The 24,542-nt window shown below is 32.9% G+C and overlaps 3 protein-coding genes across 3 annotated transcripts; 2 read left to right on the forward strand and 1 right to left on the reverse strand.

Moving 5' to 3' along the window:
* Positions 1-1,318: 1,318 nt before the first annotated feature.
* Positions 1,319-4,961, forward strand: LOC126854432 (protein obstructor-E-like). The gene is made up of 3 exons (XM_050601156.1): positions 1,319-1,769; positions 2,589-3,006; positions 3,604-4,961. The coding sequence occupies exons 1-3, from the start codon at positions 1,514-1,516 to the stop codon at positions 3,629-3,631; spliced, it is 702 nt and encodes a 233-aa protein (XP_050457113.1). The 5' UTR covers positions 1,319-1,513; the 3' UTR covers positions 3,632-4,961.
* A 1,597-nt stretch (positions 4,962-6,558) lies between these two features.
* On the forward strand, positions 6,559-10,576 carry LOC126854426 (protein obstructor-E). The gene is made up of 5 exons (XM_050601145.1): positions 6,559-6,874; positions 7,471-7,689; positions 8,510-8,777; positions 9,827-9,961; positions 10,184-10,576. The coding sequence occupies exons 1-5, from the start codon at positions 6,574-6,576 to the stop codon at positions 10,197-10,199; spliced, it is 939 nt and encodes a 312-aa protein (XP_050457102.1). The 5' UTR covers positions 6,559-6,573; the 3' UTR covers positions 10,200-10,576.
* Positions 10,577-10,855: 279 nt separating this feature from the next.
* Positions 10,856-21,191, reverse strand: LOC126854430 (protein obstructor-E-like). The gene is made up of 3 exons (XM_050601153.1): positions 20,993-21,191; positions 13,476-13,886; positions 10,856-12,275 (listed from the first exon to the last, which is right to left on the reverse strand). Exons 1-3 carry the CDS (start codon positions 21,039-21,041, stop codon positions 11,962-11,964), a joined length of 774 nt encoding a protein of 257 aa, XP_050457110.1. The 5' UTR covers positions 21,042-21,191; the 3' UTR covers positions 10,856-11,961.
* Between the last annotated feature and the right edge of the window lie 3,351 nt (positions 21,192-24,542).

Here is a 24,542-nt window from a genome sequence, read left to right on the forward strand (position 1 = left end):
ACATTATATATGTGCCATTGGTTAAGTGGTTTTAATCTACTTGAAAAAAATTTATTAATAAGATTGGTTTTTGATATGTTTTCGAAACGACATTTGCGGAATACGCGTATAAAGACCTTGAATCGTTTTTGTTACGAGATCCAACGACTATCACTTTCTCCCGAACAGCTCGTTTGTGTCTCGTTTTACAATTTATCGTCTCTCTCTTTCTTCTGTTCTCTCATATTCTCCATTAATATAAAAAAATATTCTCTTCAAAGAAAAAATCATTCATTCGGGTAACACGTAGATTAAAGTAATTTATTTGCTCTTTTTTAGAGTGAAAAATTAATTTATTTCTTTCGCATGGCAATTACGTTGAATTATTACGCACATATTCTTTCATTCAACTTTCCAATTTACGAACATTCATCGCAAATGTCACTTGCTGAAGATTTTTCAAGATTTAATCTATGCCTTAAATATAGAATTAAATTCTGCAGCAGCTTTTAACGTAACAATATTCAATTTTGTAATTATGGATGTTTCTTTTCTTTCTAACAGATAAAATTAATATAAAACTAACATTGCAACAGCATGCTTTGATACTATTTAAAATTAAATAATAGTTTTGACATTATTCATATAGTTTACTCACAATGGTTTATATCTATTTTAATTATTTTTTAATCCATGAGACCATATTTCTCGCATGCTGCTAATGAAAGTGATTAAATGGGACGTAAATGCGAGTTACATTAACTTGAACAAATAATTGAATATTTATTTCCACACATCTATAATAAACATGAAATCGATTTCTTTCGTTTTGCTTTTAGCACTGCAAAAACATGGTTTTAGATAATTAATTAGCATGTGATTGCTCTTTGACTGACTTAAATAAACAAACAAATAATTGTTTCAGTAAATCATGAAAAAATTTCTCTCCTTCCGCTTTCGGACATCTCTCGATTCGATCTAGAATTGATTAAATGCCTAAATCGCAAATGTAACATTGCAGTCGCATTTGCAATGCGAATTTCAAGCTAGGTAGAAGCAGCAGCAACAAGTTACCTTAACACCCGGAAGTGTATCTAAAGTCTATATCTATTTTGCATCGATAATAGTGCAATGCAATGAAATTTGCGCCCATGCACCCATTAGAATGCATTCGCATCGGGAGAAAAGGGGGCAGCGAGACTGCGATTCGATCAAAAAGAGAAAGAGAGAAAGAGAGGACTTTCGGCAAAAAGGGGGGCGAAGTCGAGGGAAGGGAGAATTGGAAAATGTGCAGCAACAAGGACCCGTCAAGGTGGTGGCGAGGCTGCAAGCGAGCGAAACAGGACCTATTTCGGGCCCCGCAGTCACGTTTTACCAACGTCGCGACGCGCTGCTGTCAACGTAATCGAAGAGGAGAACAAAAGGAACTGAGAGGAAGAGGAAGAAAAAAGAGAAAGGATCTCTTCGGGAATTTTCTGAAACAGCAGCTCACAAAATTTTGAAACTTTTCGAGACTCTTTTCAGAATATCAAAGATGGAAAACCGCGTGGTTTTTCGCCATTTTTTGCCGTTTTTAACCCTGCTGACCTTGAGCTGGGCGCAATTCCGGTGTCCGGAGCCCAAGGGTTTCTTCCCCGACCTGGAACAGTGCGATCTTTATTACGCCTGCGTGGACAATCAACCCGAGGAGAGACTTTGCAAAGACGGGCTCGTCTTCAGGGATGATAATCCGAAGAAAGAATTGTGCGATATTCCGGCAAATGTGCCTTGCGGCGATCGCACACTTTTACGTAAGTTTTAAACCATTCTCCAGATTTATTAGCCTTTCATTAATTATTGCAATTAAATTAAATTAAATTATTTTTCTTATTGCGCTTTTACCTTATTAAGATCTTTTTTAGACTTGGAGAAATTATAATATCTAATAATTATAATAATAAGAGATTTTTTAAGATTATCAACACACAGTCAAATAATTTTACGGATAAAAAAAAAATTCCACGCTTAAAGAAAAAGAAATATGTATTTTTGTGAATTTTATTTTATTCGGGTCAAAAATTTGGAGTCTGAAAAATTTATATTCAGCGGGAAATTTTTTTCCGAATCGTATACGATGCAGATACTGTACAATTCTAGTTAATATTATTTCTTTTTATCTATATATTTGTCTGCTTCTGCAGCTCAGCAAACCAAAAGAATGGTCGATTCGATAGAGTCACGAAAATAGAACTCGATATGAACCGGTTTGTCGAACAATCACATTCTGTCTCGGATACGGCGAAACTTTAATCATGTCAAATCAATCGCACCTTTTTGCATATGTAATAATATTTACAGACACACACACACATAATGTTAGGATATATAAAAAAATTTTAATTAAAAAATTAAATATAAAACAAATTCAAAATTTAAATTTGATCAATGTTGCAAAATTATTAAGAATTAATATTTACATAATTAATATATGTGTGTATATATTATAAACTTTATTTTTATTATAAATTCTAAATCAAAATCCACGCAGAATGCAACTATAATAATTATATAATTGACATAAAAATTATATATGAAATAATTAATTCATATTACACAAATAATTATTATAGAGGAGCCACAACCCAGTAAAGACTGTCCGCGTGCAAACGGCATCTTCGGCCACGAGGATCCGACCGCGTGCGACCGCTTCGTCAATTGCATCGACGGAGTAGCCCAGATAGTGCCCTGCCCGACCGGTCTAATCTACGAACCTAAAATGTCCAGCTGCGTCTGGCCGGTGGACGCCACACGCCTGTGCGAGAACGCGAAACGCGACGTCCTGGACGACGGATTTGTCTGTCCGGATGGCGACGTCGCTGGACCGTCCGGCAGGATTTTACCGCATCCCACATATCCGCATCCCGAGGACTGCGCCAAATTCTACATCTGCAAAAACGGCGTGGTGCCGCAGAAGGGCCAGTGCGAGCCCGGCACTGTGTACAACGAGGAGATCTTCAGGTGCACCGAACCGGAAAGCGTACAGGGATGGTGTGTATACTTATCTCTCTCTTTCTTTTTTTTCTCTTTTTCTTTCATTTCCCTCTTCTCTTTTTGACAGAATCTTAAGTTTATTCTTGGAACACTTGTCTTTGAAGATTTTAACAACCATTATTGTTTACAAGAATTTGCTTGTCATTTCATTTAAAACAAAAAAAAATATTTATTATTAATTAATTAATATTATAAATTATTAATTAAAAAAAAACCAATTTTTAAAGAATCAAAAAATAAATAAGTCTAAGATAAACAGAAATATATAATTTTAAGAAAACAATTGGAAAGAAAATTAAAAGAATCTAGAATATAAAGAATGACGATGTTAAATTTGAAGGAATTTTTCATCTGTAGTGTTCTAGAATTAATTTTAATAACAGGTTTTCTGAAAAATTTGTGAAATCTCAATCTCTCCTGAATTATATTCCTATTACAATTTATTATATGTCTCGTTATAAGCTCATTAATTTTTCTTCATCGTTATTCACTTCTAAAAAAGAAATTAATTATAACTCTAATTTCCACTTTTTCTTTGATCCCGAAAAGAGTACTGGGTTATCTTTCATGACGAAATGCAATTTAACATTTCAGCGAGGACTATTACAAGCGAAAGAATTGAACAAGAGACGCCGAAGGCGCCACAACAGACTGCAACTACATGTGTAACGCTCATCTTTTTAATTAAACGGACAATAAATGCGTGTGATATGCACGCTTATGTAAAAGCTGCCACGTGGTCTCCGCGAGAACGACCGTGCTTTCGTCCTCTCTCTCTCTCTCTCTCTCTCTCTCTCTCTCTCTCTCTCTCTCTTTTTGTCCGCGACATATATACTACCCCCTTTCTCCTTTTACGTAAACAAATTTGCGTTTGAAAAATCCACTATATATAAGTTGTAATCGTAGGTCGCTAACCCGCGAAAAGAAAACATCGACGATATCGTAACTTCTGTTAGATAAACTCCTCCGCTTTTGAACCGGTCCAATTTTATGTAATTAACTATTATATGCTCGCGAGGTGGAATTTTATTGTAAAAACGCGTACACATTAACTTGCAATTCCGCGATAAATAAATCAAGAAACGAGATTATTTATTATATTTCAATCAGAATATATATTTTAAATCCTGCTCACTGCTTTCATCCTGCATGTGCGATGCTTTATCTATAACATCTTCCATTATTAATTATTAAAAAAATATTATATATATATATATATATATATTATTATTATTCTGAGAATTGTTAAAGTAAAAAAGGAGCAAAAGAAAATATTTTATTCAAATTCAATTAATTCAAAAATTTGAAAGCTGATTAAACATCGCGTTAAGCTTTTCATAATAAAATACATCTTATATACTATTGTACGTTATCGTGTTATTTAAATCATTAATATTTATCGCGTGTTACGACGTGACTTTCTCTGACGCGAGAGATTGGACATCAAAAATCTCCACACCCTACGATGTTCCAGAATGCATCGCGAAATGCGTTCGCGAAATCGCATCTCTTTGAATACACTTCGACCGGATTTCACTTCGGTGAATCAAAAGTTATCGTAAGAATCAATTAACCCATTCTTTATAAAATTGCCTTCCATTTCAAGTTATATGACATCTCATATATATGTATATATTGTCTTTTATAGCTGCTGTTTGATACAATATACTTTCCTAATTTTTGTCACATTTTATGCGCCTTTAAATGCCGTAATACAGGACAAGTTGCATTGTTTCGTGATTCGGCGAGAGATTCACGGTACATAATAAAATAACATGCTACAGTTTTCCTAGCTAGCAAACGTACAATTTCTCCTCTCTTCTTATCCGCGTGATAGCAACCTTTCTCTTTACGTAATGCGCGATGCGCTCGACGAGTTACACCTCAACTATTAATTTGTATTTAGTCCGTGGAGCAATAAACTCGGTTGAAATAAATAAATTTGAAATAAATTATTTACATTTTCTACATTACTTTCATAAAAATATAGACATATAAATTTAATTTAAAAAATTAAAACAAAATATTTCTCTCCTTTTAATACTTTAAATGCCAAATGAAATAAAACAAAATACCATACATTATGTTTAAAATATATATTGTTATTCTTGAAGCATATTTTCCGTTATTATATTTTGGACAATTTGTTAGTAGAAAGTTATTGATTGCCACTGAAATTATTAAATATCATAACGTATCCACGCCGAGTGTCTGATCGATCTATCCAGTCTGATCGAGCTGTCCAGTTCGCCTCGACTGCTTTCACTATCCTGCAATCTGGCCCCTCCTCTCCGGCACCGGCGTGATAGGTGTTGCGTAAGATTAAAAACTCCAGGGGCCCCACTAACATGCCTCGGTGTTCGCACAGGAAATCACGTGTTCGCACCACGGTAATGATATATGAAGAACGCCTCCTGTCTGCGCGCGTACACGTTTCGGTTATACGATAACACGTGTTACAATGCACTTAGAAGCGAGTATATATTACACTGCGGCCGATGATATCATGAGCCTCAGGAAAATCGTACCTTGGCATTAACCGTTCAATTGCGCACGTGTCCTTGCTAAATTATTGTGCGAAAATTCTTTTTTTTTTTAATGACAGAATTTATATCAAAATGTCACGTGCGCAAGAGAAATTGCGCAATTAACATTTCTAAAGAATTTGAAGAAGATACTCTCTCTTCTTACAATTTCTGTAAACAACACTATAAAAATATAATTAATTAAATTTGATAATAATTAATTGAATCGAAATAAAAGCTTCATTGTGATCATAGTTTATTAATTAGTAGATTCCTTCGTTAGTCAAGCAATATCTTTCAAGTACATCTATTGTAATTGTGAAATTGTGATTCCCTTCGAATGCGCAGTTGATGGGAAGCGTTGAAAGATAAACATTCTACTTGCACAGCCATTCTCTTCACTGAGAACGCAGAAATATTACGCGATATTAAGTATGCGGAAAAATAACAAGCGTGCTTGTGCAACATAGTTGTTGCAGATCATACGCGTTCGCGATTTGTATCCTTAAGCATTTCGAGAGGTGCAAACCAGAAAAGGATCGCGCTTCAACATTAAGATCATTTATTCATGCATGATGCATCGCGATAATTGCGAGAGATTAGAATGATAGATCGCGAAACAAACTTCTCAAAATGTCCATCTAAAGCTAAAGTTTTCGTTTCTTCGTCCGTCAAAATATAAAAATTGTTTAGTTTTTAAAATATAAGTTTTTTTTTAAGAGTTCTTTTGTAAAATATAGCCAAATTAAATTTATATAATTTTATTCAAATTTTATTAAAATGATTTTAAAAAAAGAATAAATTTCATTTCAAAACACATCTTAAAAAGCCGAACGATACGACAAATTTTTCTCTCGACTTTTACCCTACATAGTCTTCGTAGAATCAACCTTTCTCTTATCCTAATTTATAATATTCTTGTAAAATTTGCTTGCTAATAAAATTCCTAAATAAATGCAAGTCTAAAACAACTTCCGGAATTTTTCTTTCCCCAATAATTTTCACAATTCATCGACTTGAAAACGCTCGCTATCGAAGAATGCAACCGCAATTCTCAGACAATTCGTCAAGCACGACGGCGCTGGTCAACAGGCCGACACGTAGGCAAACCAGGGACAAGACAAGGGGGGACACATCCTGGTGGGGTTCGGCGAAGTCGAGCGGTGAAGGGAGACGATACAGCGTCCCCGAGGTGTACCGAGGCCGACACCTAAAGTGCGCGCCAATCGCTAACTTCGTCGTCAGTAGTCAGAGACAGTCAAACCGACGAGTGTGCCGGAAGAAGATGAGCTATCCGATGTGCGTGATCGTGCCGTTGCTCCTGGCGATCCTGGCACGTGGTAAGTCCACCACCAGCATCCGCGAAGGTTCACCTCACCTTCACCACGCCTTACACCTTACGTCCCGATGCTACGCATCTCCGCCTCGCAGATGCGCTCATCTCCTTCCTCTGCGCATCGAAGACTGCCTCTCCACAGGCGTGAACGATCTCTTCTTCTTTCCCGTGGACTCTGAAGGATTGCAACATCACCTACAACTCGCGAGGCTTTCACCGCCGAGACACCATATGTTAAGATCCGCGTGTGTGACATAATGGCGGACATTAAGGGCAATGTGATCCATGAGAAATATAATAAGATTGCAATCTTGATATTACTTTATCCGATATAGAGCAGAATAATTCTTCATAAATTAAAAAAAAAAAAAAGATTATAATATTAATATTGAATGTGTGTTATAAAATAAATTATATTTATTTTATAATGCTATAATAAATGATATCATATTTTAAATTAAATAAACAATATTGCAAAAAATAATTTATATTAATATTAATATTATTCAAATTATTATTTTAGAAGATAAAAGTTTACTATTAATTGAGAATTAAAATCTGTTTTTGTCACGCGCGCTAAAATTCTATTTCACTTCGCAGTTGAGGCCGTCGCCTTATTCGATGCCCCATCATGTCCCAATCCTTATGGGATACACGCTTACGCTCATCCTGAGGATTGCGGAGCCTTCTTTTTATGTACGAACGGTACTCTAAGCTACGAGTATTGCGAGAACGGGCTTCTGTTCGACGGACACGGCGCTATCCACAATCACTGCAATTATAATTGGGCTGTCCAGTGCGGCGATCGCAAGGCCGACTGTAAGTATCACGTCGCATTTTCGATGTTTCAGCCACCCGTTATTTATTGATAATTTTTAAATTCTTATCTGCTTTGTTTGAGAAAAAAATTAAAGATTTATTTGAAATGTAAAGATTTATTTTCTGAAGAAATAATATAGTATAGATGAAAATGGCATAAAATAAAATATAAAATAACAATTGAACAAAATAAAAGTGAAAACAAAATAAAGTTGATGCACATAATTTTACTATTATAATTATATATATGGTACAATATTAATATCATTTACATTATTATTTTCTTGTATCATTAATTTTTCCCCAAACCAATTTATTGTGTGTTAAAGTAAAAATCACGCACTGCAACGGATGAAGGTAACATTGTTGCGAAAGTAAAAGTCGTGCGAAACCAACAATTTTGAAGGCGATTTAGTGGGTCGCGTTAACGCCAATCATCGTAATTTCGTCCTCGAGCAAATCTCTTTGAATTGCTTATATCTTTCGATATAATTGTGCGACTTTCCAATCTTATATATAATATTTCAATTTCTCATATTTTATGTGCACAAAAGGAAGATAAAAATTTTTTTTTTTCCATAGTCTCTCGATATATATATATATATACTTATACGATATAAATAAAACTAGAATAATGGAGTTAATTCATAACACGTTATAAACGATACCAAGAGAGGAAATGTTTAAGAAATCTTTTACTTTTATTATTTTAATAATTTTTTGTTTTATCGGACATATACATTTAATTTATTTTACAAATCCACCTTGCAATTTTCGATCCAGTCAAATAAGAATGATCTATCGGCGATCTTTTCTGCAGATACACCTATTAGCAGTCCAGGTTGCGAGTATCAGTTCGGCATGTACCCTGACAGCGACAGCTGCAGTACTAGTTACATCAAGTGCATCTACGGCGAGCCACATCCGGCCCAATGCGACCCGGGTCTGGTCTACAACGCGAAGACTCACACGTGCGTCTGGCCCGACGAGCTCATCCCCTTCTGCAATCCCGAGGCTATAGTAGGCTTCAAGTGTCCGCACAAGCTGCCCTCAAACAGCCCCGCTGCCAAGTTCTGGCCCTATCCGAGGTAATGTATTTAATTATACGAGATACACCTCCGAGAAATCGCACATAACGAGAGCTCACGCAAAAATAAAACTGGCGTTCGGGATCGAGGCACTTCGGACAAGCATTATTTTGTCCTCTCTTTAAACATTTATAATATAAATAGAATATATATATATCTCGGATTCCAACGATTCCTGTAAATTTCCGGTTATATATTTACCGTTTTATACCGTGCAATATTTTATTATACAGCTACAGGATGTAATAAAATTCTTTATCTCGATCTTCTGCCTTGCTTCTTCTTCTTTACTTTATTACGAGGAAGATTCGTAGAGAGAAAATATTGCACGTCACCGAAAGATTATGAGAATAAAAGGAGTGAATGCCGTTAAATGTCAGATCATTCGCGTTTGTGCGTAGTACCTCGATTTAAAAACCGGTCACCTTCCAAAAAGAGACTGGGAGAAAGAGAAAGAGAATAAAAGGAAGAGAGAGAGAGAAAGAAACACACGTGACAAATGTCAACGCGTGTTTTATTCAAATATTCAATTTTCTTTCAAATACAAATGACAATCCATAATTTTATATACGATAATCAACAATAGTAATTAGAGTAATATCCTGAGAGAGAAATGCTAGTTTTTTCTCGCGTTTAAACGGGAATCGACTGATGCTCATCTCAATCAGCAAAGTGACATACACTGCTATATATTTTATGTCTTTATTTATTTTTTTTATTTTATATTTTATTTTTATGTTTATATTTCTATGCAATAACACAACCAATTCAATAAAATGTCCATTTTATACGCGAGTATTTTGAAGGAGTATTGTTTAAAATAGAAAAAAATAGAAATAATCTTCTCCTATAATTTATTATTATTGCTTTTTTGTTTCTACCTCTAGAGTTACAAATATATTTAATTATAATTTTTTTAATAAAGAATACGTATTTTTTTCACTACTTGTGAAAATAATGAACTTGTTGAATATACATACAAGCGAAAGATTAGAAATTAAAATCTTTTATATTTATCCACGTAAAATACAAAATTTTGCAATTTTTAGATTCCCTGTACCAGGTGATTGCGGGAGATTGATCACCTGCGTGGACGGTCATCCGCGACTTCTCACCTGCGGAGATGGAAAACTGTTCGACTCAGTGAGCCTGACTTGCCTGGATCCAGATGATGTTCCTCACTGGTTTGTACATTTTGCATTTTAAAAAACAAAATCTTGAATTGTCTCTATTTTTAATTAATTTGAATATTACTAATCGATTTTTTAAGAACATTTTTGATAAAAATTTAAATATTTATAAAAATCAAAATATTTTGAAACACACAGTTTAATTACTAAAGAGAATATAAAATGTAGAAAAATATCTTTTTATTTTCTAATTATATTTTTTATGTCTTTTTTCAGTGCTAATGGAATTTAAGAATAGAAGCACATTCCTTGGTATCCTAAATCAGCAAAAAAAAAAAAAAAAAAAACAACGAAAAAAACAACTAACCATCAAACAATGAAAAATTATATGTTTGATGAAAAATTAAAAATTAAAAATTAAAATTATCTTGGTAAAAAAACGTAATATTGCCCGAAATTTATTTATAAAATAAAAATGTGTACAAAATAAGAATTTTTTATTGCAAAAAATTGAGTTATTACAAAACAAGATTAATTATTCAAAATTAATCAAAAATGAGGAAAAGGAAAAATTAATTATAAAAATAAAGAAACTATAAAAATAAAAAGCATATAAAAATATAAATCACAAAATATTATTTATTAATTAGATACACATTTTTATATATATATATAAAAAAAAATAATTAGAAAAAATTATATTTAAAACTTAACAAAGCAAAAGAAAAAATTCCTGATAAATTTTATTTTTGTTGAGCGTTGTCAATAGACGATAGAAGATCTATTATTAATAAACGTTTAAAGAGGACTAATTGCATGTATAACGCGTGAAGAACAAGTATGATATGTAATGCATATAAAATATAATACAATATGACATTGTATGTGTATTTATGATAGAACAATGTACAGCCAGGAAACTTGTTGAATAAAATCTGAACATGCGTATAAAAAATATACAACGTACAATTTATTCCAATCAATCTACATATAAATGATACAAGTCTTAAACGATTACGCGAAAGTGAAAAGAGGGAGGACAAAGTGAGGGAAAGATATTTACATCTCGACCAATGTGATAGAATGCAAATGATGAACGGATCCTGGGGCGGAAAAACGAGATATTCATAATTAATGTTGTTATTAATTAATAATACGGATCTCTCCTTAGAAGAGCTTGATCGGTCAAAGACATGGGCGGATCGATCGATATCGACGGGTCAATCTTTGGAGATATTTCATGATGATTGTTTATTGAGTTTAATTATGTTTCCTGTATTTATGTATATTTTGTATTCTCTCATTTATATATGTCTTTTAAGATCAATTTTTATTTTATATTTTGATTGATTTCTTCTTCTGAATTAACTTACATATTTTTTTTATAGAAAAAGAAAGAGAGATAACTTTCACAATTAAACGGCTGGAAAATTTTATTTGGTTTGTCAAGAGTTTTTTAAAGTTATTTCATTTATCTCAAATTAATAATTAAATTAATTCATCAAATACATGCTCAATAATAAATTAATTAAAATAATAAAGGTCTTGATTTTTTTTTTATAAAAAGAGAGAATCCTGAAAAGAATTAAAACACATAATTATAAGAATCTTTACGCTTAAATTTTTACTCAAATTTACATTTCATAATTAAAAATTAAATCTCTGTATCAAAGATCAAATAAAAAACTAAAATTTTTGATTACTACAAAAGGAAACTAAACATTGTCAAGGAATCGCGGAACATTGCCTTCTCTAATATCGAGGGTAATTTCAAGATTGATTGTAAGAGGGTAATTTCTCCAATATCGAGAATAATTTTAAATCTGTAGGTCTCAAAAAATCTCGAAATCGATCCTACTAATAGATTCAAAAATAATAGAATTACAGAAGAAAGGGAAAGATCTGGAGAGACTCTCGAAATCACGAGAGAACTCGAATTCTCTCTGCTGATCGATCGACGAGCTCGATCTCCGGGATCTCGCTCATCGCATCTCCTGGTTTCCTTCGTTCTTCCTGATGGTTGCACGTAACCCGAACAGTTTCGGATGCCCGTTTTAATTTCGGTGACGAGGGCGCAGTTGAATCGGCAACGCGCCTGCCGGCAGAGGCGGCACACCGGGCGGCAGATTCTCCTCCTCAGGTTCCTGCTGCTCGTTGCGACCCTCGGACAATTCGGCCTCGGTGGGCGGCGGCGTCGTAGGAACGTCGCAGTCCTCCGTCGGCGGCACCACGCACCTCAGCGACCGCTTGTCGAACACCAGCATGGCTGGACAGCGCTGTAGCCGCGGGTAACCACCCTGGCACTGCCAGTAGCGGTTGCACGACTTGCCGAGAGGCACGTTGCCGTTGGCGTCGTCGTTGCAAAGAGCTGTAAACAGGCTGCGTCTTACATCGAGCTCAACTAGAGCTTCAACTATCCTAATCTTCGAGGAATTCGTAGTAAATAATAATCTTGATATATGTAAGATATATTTGCGTAGATATATTGAAATGGTGACGATGATATTTTCTGCTTATTATTCAAGATGAATTGTTTTAAAAATATGCATTTTGAGAGTGAGAACTCTCAATCTCATCACATCAAACGATTTCTTGAAGAATTTCTTTGTTATGAATTGGACGTGATCGTTAACAGGGTGAAAGTCGGAAACTTTCATACGGATTCGATTCGTTAATAATGGATTGACTTGAAATTTAATTATGCAAAATGGAGATACTTGTCTACAATCGTCTTTTTCTTAAAGAATAAATGGAAATTATTATTTCTAAAACTTTTAAAATATTAAAACTTTTTACTAATTATTAATCGAATATCATATCAATATTTAAATAGAAAATTTTTAATATTGTATTTATATAAGTAAAAAAAATATAATTTAAATTTCAATTAGCTCAAAGCAAATGTTTTAAATAATCCTTTCTTTCTCATCTTTTTTCTCTTAAGATTCATTCTAAAATATTACAAAAGAATATTCAACACCTATCAAAAAATTGTATAATCATAAAATATTTTTCATCATGTTTTAACCTTGATAAAAAGATACAATCTTACATACGATAGATGATGCATCAGGCGACATTTGATATTAAAGATGAAAGCGCGATGCGAATTAATAATAAACGTTTCATCTGGGATTCTAAAGGCGAGAAGGGGAAGAAAAGCAGCGCGAGAATTCACTTCTTCAATTCAATGCTAATTAAATGCCTCGCCCCTTTTTCTTCAAGTACTGTCACTTGGAAAAGATCGAAGAGCAGACACGAGAAAACGCGCGTCTTGTTTGCCTACTTTCGAAAGTGAAAATGATCGCGTCTCTTAAATCAAACCTACCTAAGATAATCTTCAGAGATGCTTCAGTGAAATTCAAGCCAAATCCAGCAATCAATTTGCAAAAATAAATAGAAAAAATTTCAAAATCCAATCGAGAGGACCAAGTTCACAACGAAAATTAATCGCGAATTTATCTTTCAAAACGCTCCGTAATTTTCAAATAATCTTCGGCTGTCAACTCCAATAAATCTCAAATGATTCTCTCATAAGATTCACTCTCTATCTGACGATCGTACTCACGATGCTTCTGACATCCCTCGACGTTTTCGGGCCAGTCGCAGGATCTGGCTCTCTCGTTGTAAAGCAGACCGCCTATGCAGAGCTGTTCGGTGGCGGTTCCGTTCCAGCAGGTCCAGTACCTGGTGCAGGAAGTCTCGTGGCCGAAGATACCGTACAGCCAGTCGCAGTGCTCGGTTGGAATCGGCGGATTAGCCTGGCGTTTGCCGTCACAGTAGTTCGCCCGCCACGGATAATCGCAGCCCTCGGTGACGCCGCGATGCTTGCCGGCGAACACGAGACCGTTCGGACAATCGAATAATTCTGGCCGACCGCTCACGCATTCCCAATAACGATCGCAATACTCGATGTCGCCCACTACGCGCGACTTGGTCTGGCATGGATCCTCCTGCTGTTGCTTCTGACCCAGCGAGCCTGCAAGCGCGAAAATGTGAACGCTCATCTTTCTCTCTCACCCTGTTTATCCTTTATTTTATCTTCTCGGGATAGGATTCTCCAAATCGGATAGGTAAGGATTATTAGAGGAGAATTAGGATTAGATGATTTCTGACCGTTGAATCTTTTTTCGTATGCAGGAGATTTTTTTTTTTCCCCCTTTATAGCACTTAATTATAAGAACGATGATTAAGAAGTTTTTCTCTATCTGCATTTCTGCTTTCTCGAACTAGCTAATTCATCTAGAATATTAATTATGTGGAAGTTTCTTAATGAGCTTTGCTGCTAATTTATCGCGTCGTTAAACAAATTAATTATCGTCAACGTTAATTACCTTTTCCTATCTCTCTCGTTCGCGTCTGAATGAGCCGCGATTACGAAATAACAGAGTACAAATATCGACGATATCAAAATCATAATTTTCACTGGCGCGTGTTCTTGTCGAAGGACACTGAATGGCGACGCGAATATCAAGGATATTCTCGCGTGTATAACTGATTCTAGCCGCGCGCGCAATTTCGGAATCTTAACATCGTGGTGAATCAAAAACTGTCGAGTCAATTCGAAAGTCCCGATGTCGTGAGACGACACTATCCTTCTACGGGATTAAATCGCCGTTCAAGGATATCCCGGCTGATTAATGCAAAATACTTGGAATGCATATCCTTCTTCCGCGTCATATGGAAATATGTTTAATATCTCTAACAAGACGTGATGCCATCAATTTCTTTCGATTCGCAATTAATTATGCGTGACTCCTTGTATAAGATCGCACACATCGAAAGTGGAAAGTTAAGACCAGATGCCGATGACGTCGTCCTTTCAAGATATTCTCTTTCGAGATATCTCTGTTTCAAAGATACATATAGCAACAATATTTTACTACCTCGTTTTATAACGTGTCGTAAATTGCTTTAGAAGATTAGAAGAAATGTTTTGTGACTTGGATAAGCGTTTGAAACGATTCAATAATTTTCATGATTGGTACAAATTATTCAATCGATCTGTAGTTGCGAGAAATAATATTTCAGAGACTAATAACTCACTTTCTTTTAGATTCTAATCAAATAAAGTCACCGTTCGACTTTCGTTCGAAGGTATGCATGCACTACTGGTACCGGTTTAACATAATGTCCGATCGTTTCGCTAATGATTCGACGGCCCGCGCACCTTCGGAAAAGCAAATAGTAAAATAAGGTGGGAAGCCGGCATGAGGCGCGCTCCCAAGACGGCTCTCGAGTGAAAGTGCCTAGCCTTGACTTGCAACCTTCGGGGGCAGTCCTATTCCGCACCCCTGCACCACCTTTCTGAACCCCCCTCGTGAGCGCACGAAAGATTCGATCGAGCAATCAATTCGTCTAATCTCATTCTTATTTTATATTTCGATTAAAAAAAATTCAAGTTCTTTTATCATTGTTGAAGCTGCTATAAAAGCCGCTTCTCTTAATTCCTTTTTAATTTAATTTCTATTTTCGTATCTTTAATTTATATATATCTAAGTTTCAAGTTTTTTCAAGTTATCTTTGTAATACAAAAATTAATATTTTGCCTTATAAATTCTTGCAATAATTTATTTTAGATTTTCAAATATCCAAAAAAAAAACCCGTTGATTTATTTTGTTTTATAAAATATAATACAAATTCCTATTATCTCAATATAGTCGATCGTATGTCGAGAATTTCAATCTCTTTCTCTTTTTTTCCTCTTGCTCTCTTTTTGAGCACGGTACTTGTATGTATCATTATCGATCTGCTCGGAAGATTTAATCCGGGAACGAAATGAAGCCCTCACTCTTGCTCAACCGCCCCGTTCCGATCTGTAAATCAAGATTGAAATAAAAATGAAATATCTTCAAAGAGCGACCGACCGAAATCTTCGACAGGTACAATCTCTTGGTGCTCGAAGAGAGATGAAAGTCACGATTGTATCTCTAAAATCATTTCGCAAAGAACTCCTAATGATATCACGTCTCAAATTCTTTATTTTCATTTCAATCTTGATTACATTCTTAAAGTTTAATCGTGTTTGAAATGCATCGTATGTTACGTAGCCTTTAATTATAATAAAAAAGTTAACAATAAATTAGAAATATTATAAAAAATATTATAAAAATTTTTTTTAATGTGCATAAACATAGGAATAAAATAATCAGGATAAATTTCTATCAAATAATAATAAGAAAATCTCGATGATAATTGTGACAGTGATCGCGATGTTTATATCCACCATAAACATGCTTTTATGTTACGGGCCTTTATTCGCGAAAAGATTGCACGCTATTAGCCAACTGGTCCGAACGGATAAGGGAAGGAAAGCGAAGCACGATCGATCTCACGATACTGATAATCTCGTGGGGAAGCGAGCTTCGTCTGTGTTGAGAAAGAACGTCGAGAGATTGTGATTTTCCACCGGCAGAAATTGCGTAAAACTATGGCCTTAATTATCAATGAAAATATCGTAATATTTTTTGGGATAATAATAATAAATAATAATAAATTTAGGATAATAATAATAAATAATAAATAATAATAAATAATAATAAATTTGGGATAATAATAATAAATATAGCACTCAATAAAAAACGTAATCTTGTTTAAAAAAAAAATTTTTTATTTTGTTTCCTTTATTTAAAATTTCAAATCGCAGGATTTCGTTTTTTTATTTTTAAGTTCTAAAATTCTAAAAATTTAAACTTTTTAAATAAAATTTAAAAAATTTATATGTACTTTTTTTAAAGTAAATATTTCTCTTCATTTAAAAAAATATATGTGGCATTTTCATATGGAATTTTAAATTAAAAAGATTTTAATTTTTTTTTTTTTAATTTTACTTTTAAAATTTTTATTTCTCTATATAATATTATTTAAAATATCGTATACAATATATGAAAGTCTCATTAAATCAGTGATGACTGCGATGTATTCATTGATACGATTAATAGGAATTATGCAAATGCCATCAAGGGCCAGTAATAAGTGCCAGTGACCACCCGTAAGGATGCATCTCGCGCACGAAGAGCGAAGAAGAATAAATCCGATTAGTCGCGCGAGACCGGCGCGAATTAATCGAGTTTGCGCGGGCGGTCGTCACGGTGCCGCGCGAATAAGGTGGAGACATCCCTGGAACGTTGTCGTGGCGGATTATGCAAGCGAGACGCTTAGTTAACACGCCGCGGTTACTTTCCCTTCCTTTGCGACTCCTCGTAAAGAGTAAGTAGTCTGAGCAGCAATGGCTCGGCGGCCGTTACTCCTCGTCACTGAAAGCAGGTGCGGCTCCGCGATTTGTTTCTTCGCGAGGAGTTCGCGCAAATGAATGAATGACCATTTATAAAATGTCTCGCTTTATGAGTAAACAGACTTTCTAGCTCTAAAGAATTCTCGCATCGATAATCATTTATCGGTGACTTGAAAGAAGAGCAATGCTGAGAGTACATCGACTTTTAAAAATTACGTGCAGATATATGCCAGTTTGCAAAAAATTTTTCCATAATTTTCTCACCTGAATTTAAAAAGGATATTTTTTCAGGACAAGAAATTATATCGAAAAATAAAATTAAATAACAATTGGTTTGGAAGAATTTAAATTTATTTAAAATTAAATTAAAATTAAAATTAAATGACAATTCGTTTAAAAGAATTTAAATTTATTTAAATTTTTATAATATTTATTTAAATCGATATTTCTGAATTATAATATTTTTGCAATCTTTTTTTTAGTGGATTTTAGTTTATAAATATTGTCATTAATATTAATTTTCCACATAAATTTTCCATTGATAAATTTTACACTATCAGATTTGAAATTTAAAAAATTTCCAGATAAACTTCTTGTTACTAGATTAAATATCGCATAATTTATTAGACTAACATAAATAAAAAATGTGCATTTTATTTTTTTCAGAAATTTCCAAGCAAGGAGCAAAATTACGAATTTTTCTCTCTTCTCAACCTTTCCATATTCCTTTCCCTTAACGAATAAATAAGCAAAGCCGGCCTTCTTAGCTCTTCTTAAGACCGGTAGAACCCGAGGCAGAACCCCACCTTAACTCGGACTTTGCTAAGTGCAATGTTCTTCGATAAATGCGCGCCGTGTCGCAACAAGAGCGGAGCGTGTTTATAAAATCTGTTTCCCCTTTCCTTTCTTCATCCTTTTTATCTTTTAATCGATAAATTAAGTTGAGCGAAACGTCCGGCGTTCTTTTCACTATTATACCGCCACTTCCGGAAGCAGCCAACGTTACCGTTTTGACACCGCAAACACGAAAACAGGTATGGGAAGGACAAATAAATGACAAACCAACAAATAAATAAACTTTTCTCCGCAAAGATATTACGCGAAGTGACAAAAACGATTAGTTTCAAAGTATTAATATCTTCAAATGTCACCGTAGAAAGTAGAATCTCTTGCGTAAGCGTTTGCAGAATTGAGTTATCGATGATTATATATTTTTAAAAGCATGTTTTCGATATCCGCAATCTATCCGAATCGCGACAAGAAGAAAAGAGAATATTAAATTATAAAAAAAATATATTTATAACCTATTGTCATGATATTGTAAGTTTTATCGGAATGACAAAACTGAATGTGACATTGTATATAATTAGAAAATGTAGATTAGAAAATGTATGCAATCAAATATTTTAAAAATATATAAAGTAAAAAAATTGTCCTCCTTTTTTATACATTTAAACAAGAAGAAAAAATATTAAGAATATAAGAATATTTGAGTTGTGTACCAATCAAAATATTAACGTTTCTCTTCTTTAGAAAATGAGATACTTTGATACGCTTTTGCATGCTTGAAGATCCAGGCTTTAGAAATTTTAGTAGATGATAAGACCTAGAAGTAGCGTACTTTTGCTATATAGGGTGTCCCTAAATAATTACACGATCATAAGAAATCGAAGAAAAGACAGGGAGAAACAGAGAGAGAGAGAGAGAGAGAGAGAGAGAGAGAGAGAGAGAGAGTGAACTGCACAGGCTGAGCTACTTTCATATTTTCACTCCTGACATACGAGAGAAAGTTTTCGAGATGTGTGAAACCCGGAGAATGGCCACTATTGTTCTTACGAAGATGCGTGTAATAATTACGGAGTAGAAGACCTGCTGTTTACCACAGATTCTGCGCCTCGAATGTCGCGAGGATTGTGCAACGAAATTTGTAATCGAGCTCATTATCTAATTCTCAACGATGCTATTCTTCTTTATCAGATTGCTAATTATGTAATTTTAAGGCGCAAAATTCTGGAGCTAAAGATTTCTTTAATAATATTAATTTATGTAATAAAATATAATTCCTTAAATATAATAATCTTTATATATTTTTTAAAAATATTTTTTAATTGTTATTATAATTTTCATAGGACTAATAATAAATTATATAATTTTATCCCATAGAATAAGTTTATATTTTTTCTAATTTCTTTCACTCTATCTTTACCGCAAAATTACTGAATAATAGTATATATATATATATATATATATATATATATATATATATATATATATATAGTATTGCAAAATAATTAATTGAATTCTTAGATTTGTGTGCATCAATGATAATACATAATCAAAAACAAAATAGTTTTGATTATAAAAAAAATAAGTGACGGTGTTTATCACTGATAATAAGTATCATTAAAATAAATCAATAATCCATCCATTCAAAGTAAAATGAATCGTTTTTATGAATCATCATCTCGCGAAGGACACGAGAGGATCGCTTTAATCAATACGATGTCCGCGATCATCGTAAAGATTCACGAAGGAAAGTAGAACGGTCCGCATGGTTTTTCAGTTTCACTGCGAATGGCGACTGCTACGAGAAAATTTCACTGTTTTCATTCTCGCTCGCTCAACCCGACTTGGTTTTTTATCGGACGACTCTTATTATTTATAAATATAGCCGCATACGTGCCGATCTCGAAAGTGAAAGCCGAACGATCGCTAGATCAAATCAAGATCAAAGATGACCGATATTTTCTTGTAATTTCATTCAACTCAATAATATTACTAAATATTTTATGGACATTATTAAAATGGCAGATATCATTTTATTTACATAAATAATTTATAAATATTTTTTGATAAAAATTTAATTTTTGAAAAGTCATTAAGATAAATTATTATTAATATATAATCAATTTGTGTATGTGTGTATATATGTCGTTGATAATGATTCTGAAATAATTATTTAATTATTTGCGTATTAATATAAAATTTATTATAATGGATAATATGATTATAATATAAACATTTTATAATTAGAGAAAGTATGATAATTATCACAATCCACTTCTATGGAAAAAAACTTTTATGGGAAAATGTAATTATAAATATTTATAATTACATTAATATATGTATTTTAAACAAACAATTAAATTATTTTAGATCCAGTGTCTTATCAAAAATATTAACACATTATTAAAAATAAAATATTGTCACTATTATTAATTTTCAAAAAATAATTTTCTAAAAATATAACAAATTTTCATTATCTTTAAGAAGGACAAATATATATATATTTCACACAAGTACTAAATAAGTTTATCAGCACGTTATTATTAATTAATACGTTAAAATAAAATTTGAAAAATTGTAATTCATTTTTAATTCATATTGTAATTCATTTTTATATATAAAAAAAATCATGATGTATGCGCATATATTTATTTATGTAAAATTTAAGACTAATATTAATAAAATATATTACTAATTTATAATTTATTAATTTTTATTACGTTAGTCATAATAAAAAAGCCATTAAACGTTTTCATTTTTATAAAATATGATAAAAATCTGACTTGATAAGATTACTCATTAAAAATATTAATAAAGATAATAAAAATGTCTCGGAAATATAGAAAAATTGTTAAAAATATCTCTAAAAATCTCTTTAAAAATATATTAACTATATATATGTATGTGTAAATGTTCAATGTCAATAAAGAAATTGACATAAACATTATCCTACACGGTCAGTACAAATCAATCAATCAATCAAATCTCTGAGTCTTAGGAGTAGGAAGGAAAAAATCAAAAGGAGAACCGAAGAAGAAGGAGAAAAAGAAGCAGAAAGACTCACCCTGTGCAGCCAGGAACACTAGGACGAGCGAGAAGGCGTGCTGTGACATTCTGATAAAACGATTTAACTTGAAATGTGTCCTAGTCGGTGAAATATCCCCGGTATATATGCCTGGAGAGAATATACTCTCTAGTCCTCGGTGTGTGAGAGCCGAGGAAGCTCGGCTGATGAGTTTTCGTGTCGAGACTGCTCACTGGGAGAGGCGTTTGCCCGGTGTCTTATATGAGCTCCCCACTCTTCATCTGTCTCGGAACGATCTCCGGGGCCGCATAGGAAGGTTCTACCTGGAGAACACACCTGATTTCGTCTATCGAGAGTTCTAGCTGATAGCCCGCGATGCTCGACCGACGATACCGTCATGGAACACACCCGTTAGAAAGGATCTCCTTACGCGTGACTCACAGGAGAGGCAACACGCGTCCTTATATATAATAATAATAACATGCTTATACTCCGCGATTTATTACGTGCTGAGGAAGGCCAATAGTAGAATCGTGCTTAACGCTTCGTTTACCATGTCAATGGGACGATGTTTTCTTGGGAATAACGGCACTTGCATATACACGATTTTCTTTACCGTTTAATTTGTCGATCATACTCGAATTAAGAGCTTCAATCATATCGAAATATTCATTGCTTATAAGAAAATAGAAATGTGTTTTTTATATGATTGCTTCAATATTCAAATTAATAAATATCTGATAAAAATCATCGGCAATTAAAACTCATTAAAATATTTTATTAATCCACTTGTATACAGTAGACAATAAAATTTATAAAAAATAATCTTTATCGCATAAGTCGTTTTCGATTCGATAGAACCTTAATTATAAGTGGTATTAATAGCATGATATATATAAAATACATCATCATTTTCAGTTTTGAAAATCACATATTTTTTACAAAATTTTTTCTGTAAATTTATAAAAAAAGATAAATTTTTTTGGTATTTATTTAAGAATAATGTATCTAATTAATATATATAATTATGCATATTCAATTGTATTAAATTATAATTTGACAATTAAGTCATCAGCTTTCTAAATTTGTGTGAACGATGATGCATGTAATTGTATTAAGCTAATAATAAATAATTAACAATAATTATTATTTTGGAAATAAATGTTTTAAAGTAGCGTGTGTCGTATATTTACAACTATCATCATAAAAAATGTTGAATTTTAAGTCATATATATATATACAAACTCTCATTATCCGAAAATATAAAAATTTTAATCTCGCACTTTAACTCGCGCCAATCTCTTCCATGTAAATCACTGCATAATACAAATCGGTATCAATAATTCGCGTGTTCTATAACTGTCTAATTATTCATTAGATATAAATTTCCTGTGAATAAAACAACAACGCCAGGTTAAACAAAGCAGGACTAATTAATGGATGAGATTTCAACTTGCACAATGACTCTTTTATTATACGATAAAAGAAACATGCCACTATAAAGAAGATCTCGAAAAGGGGAAGTGAAATTCCGTTCCGAGGAAAATGAAATCATCACGAGAAACGGTATAATATATGTAAATTTCGCTCGCCAATTGAAAAAAAAATCCATTCAGTAAAAATTCATTTATGTAAACAAAAACATTTACTTGTCGGTATAGAGGAAAGAAACAAGAAGAAAAGAGTTTCTATACTATCTTTTTCATATAAATTATATTATTGTATATAATTTTAAAAAAGGAATGCGAGTGAATAGAATTGTGTACTAATTGATCCAAGATTTTAAGTTTTGTTTTTTAAGATATATTTATTATTATAATTTTTTTAATAATATTCTTTTATGAATATTATTTAAAAAAATTATAATAAAATATTCGTTTTAAAATTATATATAATAGTATAGTTTATATGAAAAAGGTAATATAAAAACTCTTTTTTTTGATTTATTACTATTATTTTATTTATTATGACTGCCTCATGTATTATAATTTTATATACTTTTAATTTAAAAAAAAATTATTATTTTGAAATCATTAGTTACAACAATTGAATTATCATTGTTTTCGAAAACTTTCTAAACTTTCGAACAATAATCGGGAAATTAAAACTGATTCTATATTGGCGCGTATTATCGTTATAGTTATAATTATGGCGACATATTGTGAATCAAAACGCACAAAAGCATGCGGCGTCTATCATTTCCGTTATCTGTCAAAACGCCACCGTTAACCGCGACGTTAATTTTGCGTGCATAAGCGGCCTTAACGAGGCCTTCACGGTTTCTTTCCCTCCCCGAATGGTCAGCCGACCAGCTTCACGCGATGAGACAGTGAAAATAAAGAAGAAACGTTCTCGATGAGTCGCATAAAATAATGCCTATTTCTCATACAAAATGTGTCACGTCGACATATGACAATACATGTTTATATAACGAATAATATAATAATATACGTATATGCAGTTCTTTTCTTTCGATAAAGAACATTAGCGACGAGCAATATGTAATCTTAAATTTCAAAATGTTTTAATACTGATGTTATAATATAAACAATTTTGTATAATATTATGTTTTGTTTATGTTTTGTTTGTCTGTCCTTTCAGAGACAAATTATAGCGCACACATATACATAATATTTAGATTATATGTATTATTAATAATTATAATATTAGAAATCGGAGTAATAAAGTCCTTTCCTGTTTTTCATTCGATTCCTTGCAATTCACTGAATTTCTGCAAAGTCGCTCAGACTCGATCCTAGCCATTAAAAAGTCCGGATCGTTCACTGCAACGACATTCCAATTTCAATGGAAATCTACGATCGAAAGAATTCGACGTATTTCGAGGACAAATAAATTTCTTTTTTATCAAAACAATTACAAAGAGATGAAGAAACTTTGCTGTAAGTGACCTAAAGAAATTCTTTCTAAAAATATCAAGCATTTTTCCCCAAAACTTGACTAAAAATAACTTTTAATGCTAAATTATAGAGCAATTAGAGTGCAAATTAATTGTTTGAGTTGCAAATAGTGAGAATTTCCTAATTTTAGAAATTAGAAAGTCGCTTAATTAATGCTAAAAAGGATGCTCTAAACTTTTCTGGAATGTCGGAATGAAAGTTAATGCTGATTAATATCACAGACAATAGTTTGTTAGATTTCTCGCCCGGATTACACGATATGAAAATGTTACATTAAACAAATGACGGTGTTTTCCAGAAAAATAGAGAGCATTCGAGGCATCTGACATCTTTCAAGGATTTTATTATGCAAGCAAAGATAATGACGAGGAGGACAAAAAAGGACTTTTATTGGATAAAATTATCACGACGCTCGGTGGGAATGGTCACAAGAGGAAACGAGACACATAAGAATAAAACAATGGGACACCCAGTTTCGCAAGTCTCTCGCAATCCCACCCTCGATTCGCAAAACAGGAGGTCGATCGTATCAAGAGTTACTCATGATCATGCGGACGTTCGTGTTCTGTATCCTGTAATTAAATTCTACAAATTTGTAAAAATTTGTAAAAAACAATTAAATTAAAAACAAAGATGAGATATAAAGCAAAGTTATATTTTTAAAAAATATA

Source organism: Cataglyphis hispanica, chromosome 14, assembly GCF_021464435.1.
Source record: "Cataglyphis hispanica isolate Lineage 1 chromosome 14, ULB_Chis1_1.0, whole genome shotgun sequence".
NCBI classification, from domain to species: Eukaryota; Metazoa; Arthropoda; class Insecta; order Hymenoptera; family Formicidae; genus Cataglyphis; species Cataglyphis hispanica.

Excerpts from the sequence above, each read along its gene's own strand:
- LOC126854426 (XM_050601145.1), top strand. The coding sequence starts at position 6,574 with ATGCAACCGCAATTCTCAGACAATTCGTCAAGCACGACGGCGCTGGTC. Across the intron at positions 6,875-7,470 it reads CCTGGCGATCCTGGCACGTG|TTGAGGCCGTCGCCTTATTC; the intron begins GTAAGTCCACCA and ends TTCACTTCGCAG. Across the intron at positions 8,778-9,826 it reads AAGTTCTGGCCCTATCCGAG|ATTCCCTGTACCAGGTGATT; the intron begins GTAATGTATTTA and ends TGCAATTTTTAG.
- LOC126854430 (XM_050601153.1), bottom strand. The coding sequence starts at position 21,041 with ATGTCACAGCACGCCTTCTCGCTCGTCCTAGTGTTCCTGGCTGCACAG. Across the intron at positions 13,887-20,992 it reads AGTGTTCCTGGCTGCACAGG|GCTCGCTGGGTCAGAAGCAA; the intron begins GTGAGTCTTTCT and ends TCGCGCTTGCAG. Across the intron at positions 12,276-13,475 it reads CGAGGGATGTCAGAAGCATC|CTCTTTGCAACGACGACGCC; the intron begins GTGAGTACGATC and ends GCCTGTTTACAG.
- LOC126854432 (XM_050601156.1), top strand. The coding sequence starts at position 1,514 with ATGGAAAACCGCGTGGTTTTTCGCCATTTTTTGCCGTTTTTAACCCTG. Across the intron at positions 1,770-2,588 it reads CGGCGATCGCACACTTTTAC|AGGAGCCACAACCCAGTAAA; the intron begins GTAAGTTTTAAA and ends TAATTATTATAG. Across the intron at positions 3,007-3,603 it reads CCGGAAAGCGTACAGGGATG|CGAGGACTATTACAAGCGAA; the intron begins GTGTGTATACTT and ends TTAACATTTCAG.